This window comes from Alosa sapidissima, chromosome 9, assembly GCF_018492685.1.
Source record: "Alosa sapidissima isolate fAloSap1 chromosome 9, fAloSap1.pri, whole genome shotgun sequence".
Classification (NCBI taxonomy): Eukaryota; Metazoa; Chordata; class Actinopteri; order Clupeiformes; family Clupeidae; genus Alosa; species Alosa sapidissima.
In genome coordinates, this window is record NC_055965.1 from 1,892,501 (window position 1) to 1,905,000 (window position 12,500).

The 12,500-nt window shown below is 46.0% G+C and overlaps 1 protein-coding gene across 1 annotated transcript in view; it reads right to left on the bottom strand.

Annotated features, from left to right (window-relative positions):
* Positions 1 to 12,500, bottom strand: part of pkd1a (polycystic kidney disease 1a) — a 73,191-nt gene that overhangs the window by 51,133 nt on the left and 9,558 nt on the right. The window contains exons 2-4 of the mRNA XM_042105512.1: positions 3,404 to 3,475; positions 1,769 to 1,840; positions 787 to 950 (exon numbers count right to left, since the gene is read on the bottom strand). Of these exons, the coding sequence (XP_041961446.1) occupies positions 787 to 950; positions 1,769 to 1,840; positions 3,404 to 3,475 (308 nt within the window). The remainder of the gene's footprint in view (positions 1 to 786; positions 951 to 1,768; positions 1,841 to 3,403; positions 3,476 to 12,500) is intronic.

Sequence of the window (12,500 nt, forward strand, 5' to 3'; positions counted from 1 at the left end):
TATAAACATTGTCATTCATACCAATAAGAATTCCTGATGGGAGAGCCAGAATAAGAGAAACAAATGAGTGTGGATGAAAGACAGTAAGGACAAGCAGACACACAGGAGAAGAGTTCTGCATCTTTTATCCCTTTCATAACACATCAGCATAAGACATTAGCATATCAATGCATTCATGCTTCATAGTCTGAGGGTCCCATGCATGACAAACCATTCCATCACTGCAGGAAGAGTAGGTGCTGGACAATAACTGGACAATAACTCATACAACAACAACATAAACAAGCTACGAGATGTGCTTGGACAGTTGGAATATGGACTTGCTTCTGTCTCATCCAACATTTTTGCCTACTGGGACATCTTGCGGACTGTTATCCCTTATAAAATATGCATACAGAGTAAGTTCTTGCTAAGTTTTTGCCTTTTTAGGTACTAATCAATGTTTTTTGTCTGGAAATAGTGCATAGTAAATGATGCTCAAATAAAGAATAGCTCTACTTGCACAAGTGTTAACAATAGGGGGGTGGAGGAGGAGGAAGCAGAAGAAAGGCCTGTTAAACTGCAAGCCTTGATCTTATGCTAATATTATTAAGGCGGGTCTCTTCCTAACAAAGCCTTGGAGCTCTGATCATCCTCCCCCACTGGGCAGCTACATCAGTTAGGAGATGATCTGAAAGAGCACCACGACATCGCTGATATTAAAGAGGGAGCCTCATTAGCTGAGGCGTGGGAGTAGGGAGTAGGGAGTAGGGAGTAGGGGCCGGTGTGGTGCGGTGCGGTGCCTACCACAAGTGAGCAGGCTGACGTTGAGGAGAGGCTGGTTCTTGACGCGGGGCGGCTGGTCGCAGAGCATGGAGTTGGGCCGCCGCACCGACACCCCTCTCTCCTGCAGCCAGCTCACAAGCCGGTACAGCGAGCAGTCGCACACCAACGGGTTAAAGCTCAGGTCACTATGGAGAGAGAGAGATAAAGAGAGAGATAAAGAGAGAGACAGAGCAGTGCAAAAACAGTCAGAGAATGAGAGAGAAACAGTTTGCGATGGGGTGTGTGAGTGGGTGTGTGTGTGTGTGTGAGGGAGAGAGGAAAAAAAAGAGAGACAGAGGGAGAAAGAGAGAGAAAGAAAAGAGTCAGTGTGTTAGTAAGTGTGTGTGGGTGTGAGAATGATCCATACGAGTCCATGGCTTGCTGTGAGAATGGAAATCTGAACGTCTGTGCAATAACAATGAGCTCACTCCTCGCTCCCTGCCCTGCCCTGCCCTCTCCATCTATTTCTGTCCGTCCGACGGACTCCCAAGACCGTCTCTAGTTCAGCCGGCCTCCAGGCCTACACACTGAGAGCTACTTTCTACAGATCATATAAACTGTGTTCTTGACACCTCCGCAGATTGGACTAACACCATCCACAACAGACACAGTCTGCGTCTGCCTGGCATATGCACAACAGACACACAGCAGCAGCCCTGTCACACACTGGGCTCCAGCTAACAGGGTTGGAGCTGCTGAAGATGGAGGCATGGAGTAACATGGAGTAACATGGAGTAACATGGAGTAACAGGAACTCATCTGATTCTGGAGGTTCTCCCTGGGGGGGGGGGGGGGGGGGGGCTATTGATGGAATTCTCTCTATTGTACAAACTAGATCAGAAACACCTGCTGCGCTACACTCATCTTCTTGACCCCCCCGCCCACCCCGCCCCGCCCCGTATGTTGTTGGTTTGGACATGACTCGACGGTGTTCAGAGTGTGTGCGTGCGATGTTTATACTCACATGGCGGTTAAATTAAATAAATGATCGCATATCCGCTCATCTATGGTGGTGATCTGGTTGTTGCTCAGATCTCTGCGGGGAGAAACCAGAATATGGGACAACACGTGAGAACTTTCTCCTGGGGAGGGCGAAAAGCAAACTGTTTTAGCAGAGACGCTGACGCCACCGATTTCACCTTTCACCCACCGAGCCATACCCTCCCTCCTCTCACACTCAATCACTCTCCACTCTTTTCCACCCGTAGAATTCTGTTCCTTCTTCTCTGCTCCCCACTGCCTCTCTCTCTCTCTTTCTCTCTCTCTCTCTCTCCTTCTCTGCCAGCATAATCATTCCCTTGTTCTTCTGGTTTGGAGTGGGCGAATGGAAAAGTGCTGGGGTGATTTTAGTGTACCAGACTGGGAGCTGAGATGGAAGGAGGAAGGGATGGTGTGTGTGTGTGTGTGTGTGTGTGTGTGTGTGTGAGAGAGAGTGTAACATGTGCTGGAGTTGGGAAACTGAGAGCCTGGAGCAATGGTGTTTAATTAACCTCAATGGTCCTGTGATTGTGTGTGTGTGTGTGTGTGTGTGTGTGTGTGTGTGTGTGTGTATGAGTGTGTGTGTGCGTGTGTGTGGGTGTGTGTATGTGTGTATGTGTGTGTGTGTGTGTGTGTGTGTGCGTGTGTGTGAGTGTGTGTGTGTGTGTGTGTGTGTGTCTGTGTGTGTGTGTGTGTGTGTGTGTGTCTGTGTGTGTGTGTGCGTGTATGTGTGTGTGTGTGCGCGCACGCGTGTATGTGTGTGTCTGAAACTGCAGCCAGACACTCTCTCAGGAGGTTTCTTGCCCACTTAACTCAGAATTGGCAATGCACAATGTTTCAGTTCGGTCTTGTTTGTTGCAATTCATTAGATTCTGCTGAGGATCTGCTTCTTCTTCTTCTGAGCTCATTCTTTATCTCAGGCCTACGCTGCGCTGCTTCTGCTGATGTGCTCAGTGCATAGAGCCCACACACACACACACACACACACACACACACACACTCAGGCCTACGCTGCGCTGCTTCTGCTGCTGTGCTGAGTGCATAGAGCCCTCTCTGGTGTCTGCTTAAGGTGTTCTAGTCCATACAAACTCTGCAGGTATAAACAAATTCCATACGGGTTTGTGCCTACAAAACGTAAGTATATTCATAGTTTTCACAAGCACACCCACACATACCCACACATGCGCGCACCCACACATGCGCGCGCACACACACACACACACACACACACACACACACACACACACACACACACACACACACACACACACACACACACACAAGCAGTGGAGCTTACAGCACGGCTAGAGATCTATAGCCAAAAACCCTGCGCGGCAGGACAGTGAGGCGGTTATTCTGAAGATACCTGGGGAGAGAGACAGGCAGAGAGAGAGAGAGAGAGAGAGAGAGAGAGAGAGATGAAATGAAGAAAGGAGAGGGATGGAGAGAAAGAAAAAAGACAACCAGAAGGAAAGATGGGGAGTTGAAGACTTTATTCTAAATCATGGTTCGCACTCACATACTCACAGAGGAACACACACAAGTACACACACACAGACACAGACACACACAGACACACACACAGACGCTCACACAAATATATAGATATATATATACTCACAGTTCCTTCAGGGAAGTGAGGTGATCAAAGAGACTGTCATGGAGGGATTGGATGCGGTTTCTGGACAGATCTCTGCAGAGGGAGGAAATGAGAGGGTTCACTTACAGCATGTGGGACCCAGATGGTTAAATGCCACACACACACACACAAACACCTACACACACACACACACACACACACACGTGCAAACACACACACACACACACACACACACACACACACACACACACACACACACACACACACACACACACACACACACGCAGAGGAATTCAGATATGTTGCAAAGATAAACAAAACCCATGCAAAAAAACCAGAGGGCAATTGTACCTTCACAAGCGTCACACATGATGTTGGAAATGAGGGCCCAGACAGACATTCTCATACTGAATGGCTTTAACACAGCAACAGGCACACAAGTAATGAGCTGGTGTTGTTTTGGTGATTTGCCTTTCCTATCGCTTTCACTGAAGCCTCGATGCTTCCAGCAGTGCAGCACTATTACACAGCAAATGACTTCAAATGACTTCCAGCAAAGAGCTGTTTCTGGCACACACACACACACACACACACACACACACACACACGCACATGCACGCACACACACACACGCACACACACACATGCACACACACACACGCACGCACACACACACACACACACACACACCTCTGATTTATATATTCCTCATCTCTCCTAACAGAGGGGTATAGCCAGCCAGGCACCTTACCCATAGAGCTCGGCTACATAACCCACAGAATGACAGGCCGAGAGAAAGCTAAGTCTCAGATGTGGGTCTCACAGTTGGCTTTGCCCTCCTCTACTCACTGCACAACAGAGGAGGGAGGTGCGCGCATGGACAAAGAGGCTCTGTAAAGCCACAAGTGACTCAGGAGGAGCAGCAGACCAAGTAAATAAAGGAGGAGGAGGAGGAGGAGGAGGAGGAGGAGGGGGAAGCTGGCTAAAGACTACAGGCAGTGTGTGTTCATCTCCATGCTGACAACACATTAGCAACACAGCCAACAGCACACAACAGTAATGATGAAGAGAGGAGAGGACGAACGACAAAGTAGAAGACAGAGAGAGAGAGAAAGTGAGAGAGAGACAGAGTATGTATGCCTGGGTGGTGCAAAATCGGACACACACTCTTGTCACCTGTGGTGTCCCTCAAGGATCAGTCCTTGGCCCCATCGGCATCAGAATGGACCCTCACCTGACTTTTGAGGCCTACATTAAACACCTTTGCAAAACCTCCTTCTTCCACCTCAGGAACACTGCAAAACTCTGCCCCATACTCACTCTCCCCGATGGCAAAAAACTTGTCCACGCCTTTGTCTCATCCAGGCTGGACTACTGCAACACTCTCCTCATCGGGATCCCCAGCAAGAACCTCCAGCAGCTGCAGTACATCCAGAACTGTGCTGCCAGGATCCTGATGGGGGTGCGGAAGTACCACCACATCACACCCATCCTCAAATCTCTCCACTGGCTTCCTGTCCAGTACAGGATTGAGTTCAAAGTTTCCCTTCTGTCCCACCAGTGCCTCCATGACACTGCCCCCTACACCTCAAACAACTCATCACCCCCCATTCCTCCTCACGCCACCTCCGCTCTGGACAGGCCAACCTCCTCCAGCCTCTGAGGACAAGGCTTTGAACTATGGGCGACCGCGCCTACTGTTCAGCTGCACCCAGTCTGTGGAATGCTCTCCAATCTAAGGGCCCTACAGACTGTGGACTCTTCTCAAAAAGGCCTTAAAACCCATCTTCTTAGAAAAGCCTATGGCTAAAACTGCTACTTTAATGTTTTTTTCTCTCTGTTTTCCTTTTATGCTAGTTTTAAAGTCTTTTATGTTGTTTTATGTGCATTGTATCGCACTTTGAGGTCATTGAGTTGATGTAAAGTGTGTTATAAATAACATTTATTACTATTATTATTATTATTATTATTATTATTATTATTATTAGAGAGAGAGAGAGAGACAAAGAGACAGACACACGAGAGAAAGACTGACGGACTGCAGAGGGGAATAGACATTTAACACAGGAAATGCACAGAAAAAAAGAGAGGAATAAGAGGAGCTGGTGAAAGAGAGAGAAGCATAAGCTCAGAGGAGAGAGGGATATGAAAGGCTGAGAAGGAGAGATAGATAAATAAAGGGCTGTGCGATGTGCGGCAGGGCAGGGAAGAAAAGAGAAAAGCAAAGGCTCTCTTTTATTGTGAGGCTGAGCACATAGGGGATGAGATGGAGGAGGAGGAGGAGTAGAGGTTAGGCAGCAGGAAGAGAGATACTGCTCAGCACAGCGCCCATCTGGAGACATCCAAATGATAGAGGCGCTGGGGAAGCACCACCAAATGAAGGGGCAGTTAAGGACACGGAGAAGAAGATGTACAAAGCACTGGAAGTGACACACGAAGGCAGCATTCTACAGACAACGCCTCCTCTCTTGAATGAAGAGCATTTAAAACAGCTGGAGGGAGGGAGAGAGAGAGAGAGGGAGACATAGAGAGAGAGAGAGAGAGAGAGCATGCTTTGAATATTTTTGAACACTTTGGCAATATGGGCGTATAGATTTGTCATGTCACTGAATCTTTTAAAATTGAAACTGAAAACAAGGAGGGAAAAAGGAAACACAAGGTATATAAATATAAAGAAAATATAAAAGATAAACATATAGGATCTACAGCAATAAAGAAGAAGTCATGGGTATGAGAAACCAGTATGCCCATGATGAAGAGAGTGAGATCTGTATTTAGATGCTATAGTGCTATGGTATAGCAACTGTGCACTGTAACTTGTATGGAAGAGCAGGCCCTTCAGTAGGCACGTCTACCACTGAAATAACCCAGACCCCCTCACTTTCCCAGGAGGAGTTTTAAGAGCAAACTATGACTTTTCTGTGCACACTAGTCTGAGTCTTATTCAGGCTGTTTACTGCTAGAAAGAAAGAAAGAAAGAAAGAAAGAAAGAAAGGAAGGAAGGAAGGAAGGAAGAAAGATAGAAAGAAAGAAAAAGAAAGAAAGAAAGAAAGACAGCCTGCTTGTGTTTGCCTTGCAGTAGTGTGTAGATGTGCATGATTGAGAGGGTCTACACATCTGAGTGGGACTACATATGAGAAAGAGAAAGTGGTCGAAAAACAGGGTGAAAAAAACAAGAGAAAGAGAGAGAAAGACCGAGAAAGAGCCGACGGAGAGAGAGAGAGAGAGAATCGGCCAGGGTAGCAGCAGCTCCCAAAAGGAAACATCTGTACATTCCAGACAGAGTGTGTAAGGGGGGGAGGGCACAGGGGGAGTGGACCATCTGAAACATCAGTGTGTGTGTGTGTGAGAGAGAGAGAGAGAGGACACAGGAATGAGGAGACACAGGAGCATTAGAATATAGAGTATGACTACAGACATTATGTGTGTGAATATGAATGTATGCCAACGTATGTGAATGTGTGCAACACGTGTATGTGTGTGTCTGTGTGTGACCTAGGAATGTCCTGGCAAAGTCATTATGCTGACAACCCCTCTCCACACACACCCACACACACACACCCACCCACCCACCAACACATTGGAGCAGCAATTCCCAGCCTCCTCTCAGGGTTCTATAGCACTCTGTCATCTGCTAGTTAAAGAGGGAGTGATGGGCAGGGCTTGAAAACGAAATTATTTTTCAAACGTTCCGTTCCGAACGGTTCAGGTAGGCCTATGTTTAACGTTTTCGTTCTTGCATGCGTTCCGCCACCAACATATCGGTCCTGAACCGGTTCGGAACGCAAAATATCGTTCGTTCTTAAAGTTCCGGCAGTGTTTGGCGGGCCTATCAAGTCTATTTTTGCGAACTTTACCTTAGAATAGACGTACTCATTATTTCCCCTTGATTTAGCCTATACCGTAGCTATGCCCAAAAATAATAAATCACAGGCGGCATCCAAAAACATTCAGATGGGCTATCCATCACATAGCCTACAGACTTACTGTAAGCCTAACCTATGCCTATAAATAATTTCTTATCAAAAATATTTCTGGATACGTGCTAAACTCCTTACCTGGTTTTATCCATATGGATTTCTTCAAAGGCTTGCGCTATAATTTCCAACCTGTCTGTTGCTGACAAGGCCTATCTCAAATTTTCCGTTTAACTCTTCTACATAGAATAGGCTATAATTGCGCAAACATTTCAAATCCCGACTTTAAAACGACAAGGCGTGGACAGGCAAAATAGGCTATTACGCATAGGCTACAAACAATTTCCAAATAAGTTTCAGTAGCCTACGCTACGAGCTGGCCTAAGATCCGAAGTGGCAGACGGATAGGTAGGCCTAGTTGGCTCACATTAACAGTGTAGATGCGGGCTTGTTTTTCGCACAACCGGAAATAGTCTCCCTGACATAGGATATGCTTTTGTGAAATTTTATAAAATATATAGAGAACGAAAAAAAAACGTTATTAACCGGTTTTGTGGATTTCAGAATAACGTTTCTGTTCCGGAACAGTTGAAGACCATTTTGTTTTCGTTTCCGTTTCTGCTCCTCGTAAAATTCCGTAAAATTCCGTTCGTTTTCGGTTTTCGTTTTCGTTCCTTGAACCGGTTCGGAGCCCTGGTGATGGGTCTGTAGTTTAAAAGAAGCCCAGTGTGTCCAGTTAAGACTCATGCATCAGCTCGGCACAGCTATTGTCCTGACCAGGGGCTCAGAGACCGGCCGCAGTTACAATTGGAACTTCACTGGTCTTTTTGTGCCGCCTGTCCAGCTCAGACCAAAGCATACTGAGTTCTGGCAAGAGTTAAGCCTCTAATCCGTGTCTGTTTGTGTGTTTATTTGTGTTTATGCTTGTGTCGTGTAGCAGTGTAATCTGCTCTCTCTCTCTCGTTTTTCTTCTTTTCCCTTTCTCTTCACAAATCAACCATGTTACTCAATAACCAGCTGTCACACGCTGGCCGACTGTCTCCTTGGAACATCTGACCCCTACAGAGAGAATGTGTGTGTGTGTGTGTGTGTGTGTGTGTGTGTGTGTGTGTGTGTGTGTGTGTGTGTGTGTGTGTGTGTGTTGTGTGTGGGTGGGTGTCTTTGTCTGTCAAGTGAGAATGGAGGTAATAAGACTGTCTGGTTAAAAAGTGGCAGTGTGTGTGTTTGTGTGTCTATGTGTGTGTATGAGAGAGAGGTGGGGGACTCTGTTTCTCTTTGTAAGTGTGTGTGTGTGTGTGTGTGTGTGTGCATGTGTGCGTGTGTGTGCGTAATGATGGGAGCACACATTCCAAGATCTGGCCTTCATCTCATCTAATCCAGTCGTAATCTCAACCTTCAGATCAACCGAAGCCAATCCCACAATCTCTAGCCACGCACTGCACTGAGGTGAGGCTCAGAGAGAGAGAGAGAGAGAGAGAGACAGAGAAAGAGAGAAAGAGAGAGAGAGAGAGGTAAAAAGAAGAGTTGAGACCGAGTTAGACTAAACACTCAGCCCTCTCAGCGCTCTTTTCTTTCCAGGCGAACCCGTGGCTCCAAACTCCCATGAGTCAGTGGAACAGAGGCCGATGACATCATCCCGCTGTCAGAGCCACTCAAGGCATGAGGTCACCGCCGAGCCTGAACACAAGCTCTTCATCATGACCTGCCTGACAACACCTCTGTCTCGCCCCATCCAAAACCAATCGGGTCAAACCCCTTCCACACCCCCTTGGCTTTGAGGAGCTGCTCCTCCTCCTCCCCCTCCTCCTCCTCCTCGTCTCCCCCTGCTCCTCCCCGGGGGCTCTGGGGGGAGCTGTGTGCTGTGCATTAGCATTAGCGTTAGCGGTAGCTGGGCTCCTGTGCTGGGGAGCGCTGGTGACATATGGTTCTGTTTTACATGTGCACGCACGGCTCCCTGGCCCACCACACCAACACCTTATATGGCATGTCTGGCTGCCGCCACTTCCACCAGGGTTAGAGAGAGGAGGAGAGAAAGACCAAAGCAATCAAAGGACATCGCTTGATGCTGTCTTTTGTCTAGTCCTCCAACTCAACAAAAAGAAGAGAGAGAGAGAAAGAGAGAGAGAGAGAGAGAGAGAGAGAGAGAGAGAAATTGTGCTCATGCAAATTAGTACAGCAAACAAGATAATGACAAACGTGAACAGAGAATTCAGCCCAACAGGATTGTGTATAAATAAAACATGCCAATCACTAGACTAAACTTGATTGCACAGACTACCAGCCCACTATTTAAGAACTGACACCACTCAACCCAAACTTTATGAAAATTACAGTATGGCTGATGGAGCCTTTTAATGAGAAGAACATAATTATATGCGGCCTAAAAATACACAGATATGATTAGCTGTTGAGAATACTGGTGCATTCAGGTATTCAAGTCTTGTTTTCTGATCAAAGAGCTAGAGAGTAGCTTACTGCTTCACTAAATGATGTTACCTGTTATCTGAGAGCTCATTTCATTTGATCAGACAGGTCCGTTTATACCGTTCAAACAGATCTCGGCTCTCGGATCTCAGCTCGGCCAATTACAATTATCTATCTGATACTGTCTATTTTGACTTAATATATATTTATTGATATGAATACTATGACAGACAGAAGGGCACTCTTGAGGCACCTCTGTAAACAACCAATTGCTGTCACTGATTGCATCTGGACAGTGTATCTGGACAGTGTATTTTCTTGAAAAGAACAAAACTAAGTAAAGCGTTCGTTGATAAGAGTGATGTGTTTGTTGTTCTTCTGACAGGATACACTGAAAGTTTAATGTACCAGCTTCAGTTCAATTTGCCCACTGGCATTGCCACTGACAGCTCCCAGACCAATATCTCAACTGAGAATTGCTCTGGTCTTTTCCAGGCGGGTAATTTGCCATGTGAAAAATTTTTCTTTGCCAGTGTACCATCCTGAGATTTAAACCTAAAGACAAGCTAACAGACCAGTAACCAAGCTCTTCTTTTACTGCACATTTAGAACACATTTCGGTATAATCTGCTTTCAAATGACTGCTTATATGATTGACACCTGATCATAAACTGAAGCAATTGCAACATTAGTAAAATTATGAATGGCAACAGTATAGGGCTGTGCAATTAATTGAATTAATAGATTAATCGTGATTATGACTTGTCTTGAGTTGTCGTGTGCATTATGTTTTTGCATATATGGATTATATTTAAAATTCAGTTTAAAAATGTAAAAAGTTTTGAAAGTGGGTGAGTTCCAAAATCACTGAGTAATCGTGTTTAATAATCGTGACCTCAATATTGAACGAGATAATTGCGATAATGATTTTTGACATAATCGAGCAGAACAGTACTTTTTGATATTTTCATACAGTTGTTAATGTATTGTTGTTTCCAAACGTTCATTTCAGAATATCTAGTGTGCCAGTGATGACTGCCAGTTTTTATAAGATCCTCAAATTCATTTCGATGACATGGTCATGGGAGGGAGAGATGCACACATCTGTTGTGTCCTCCAGCCAACTCCTCCTTATTTACATTTGGGCTATGGGGTCAGAAACCCTGCAAACATGAGCCGTTTTACAGCAGAATGTCTCTAAATATACTGCTGAAAAACTTCATTTTCTTTTATCAGGACTAACTGTGCTGTTGTTGGTGTTGTTTTCAATGCAAATCTGTTGTCTGCTAGCTAATCAGGTTGCTTGTTTTTTTTTTGTTGCTTTTTTTACAACACCTAATACCTCTTCAAGTAGACTTTTCGAACTTTAAGCTGGAATCTCACACTTTTAATTAGGCAGGGATCTAGCTTGTTATTCATACAATTACTCCATAATTTATACACTTACTGCCCAGACCTAGACTGGTGTGACAGGACACTATAATTACTAATTATATTTATTTCCTAAGAAATTAAATAAACCAGTAATAAATCAACACAAAAGTCCTTTGTCATCAAAACAAAACAGAGCATTTCACAGACAAAAAGCAATGTATCTCAATCAAACTCTGACCCTGTTAAATTGGGACCACACAGGACAAAACACACATTAAACCACACTAACTCGCCAATGACAACACTGCAGCAGATTTAACATTGTAGGGGCACTTAATGGGGGAGTGGCTACGCTCAGGAAGTCTGGCCAAAACCCAGCCAGCAGAAACCCCAATTACAGAGCGACCGATCCAAAGCCGAGCTCTCTCCAAGGGCAGAGCTTAGAGCAAAATAAAGAGGTTCGTTAGGAGAGATGTTAATGGATAAACATGCTGTCTGCAGTACGTCTCACAAAGAACATGTTAAATCACAACCACAAAAATGTTATCAGACCCTTGTGTGCACATGTGTGTGTGTGTGTGTACGCGTGTGTGTGTGTGTCCAGGTGTTTTTCATGGGGTGAGTGAGTGACTGAAGCTCCAGAGAACCAAATGCTTCGTGGAGAGTGGATTTTCTTTAGTGCTAGAGTGAGTCTCTCTCCTCTCCTCTCCACTAAAGGCTCCACTGGAAGCCCTTCCAAGCTCCCGCTGGCATGCTGGCCCCCTCTCCCACCCCACCTGCCCAGGCCGGGGTGCCTCATTTGGGGCTGTGAGCAGCAGGAAAGCGGGGGCCCCTCTCCCCTCTCCTCCCCGCGCGGGGCCACTTCCCCAGAGGGAGATTAGTTGGGTACTTTCCTGGCGACGGGATGGTGAAGGGAAATGAGAGGAGGAGGAAAATGGAGTGAGGGAAAAAAAGAAGGAGAAACGTGTGTCTGTGTGTGAGTGTGCTGAGTGGGTCTGTGTGTGTGTGTGTCTGTGTGTGTGCTGAGTGTGTGTGTGAGAGTGTGCTGAGTGTGTGTGTGTGTGTGTGTGTGTGTATGTGTGTTTGTGTGTGTGTGAGTGGGTCAGAAGAAGGAGTGTTGGTGTGGCCTTTTGCCTCTCTCCTCCTCCTCCTTGTGTTTTTCTGTTACTTTAGGAAAAGCAAGATGCTTTTTTCTTTTCTGCTACTTTCTCATCTCCTTTCTATGTCCATTTCCAGTCCATTGTCTGGACCATGGCAAATGGCAAATGTAGGGTAGATATGTGCTGGACCATCACACACACGCACGCACGCACGCACACACACGCGCGCGCACACACACACACACACACACACACACACACACACACACACACACACACACACACACACACACACACAGTCAA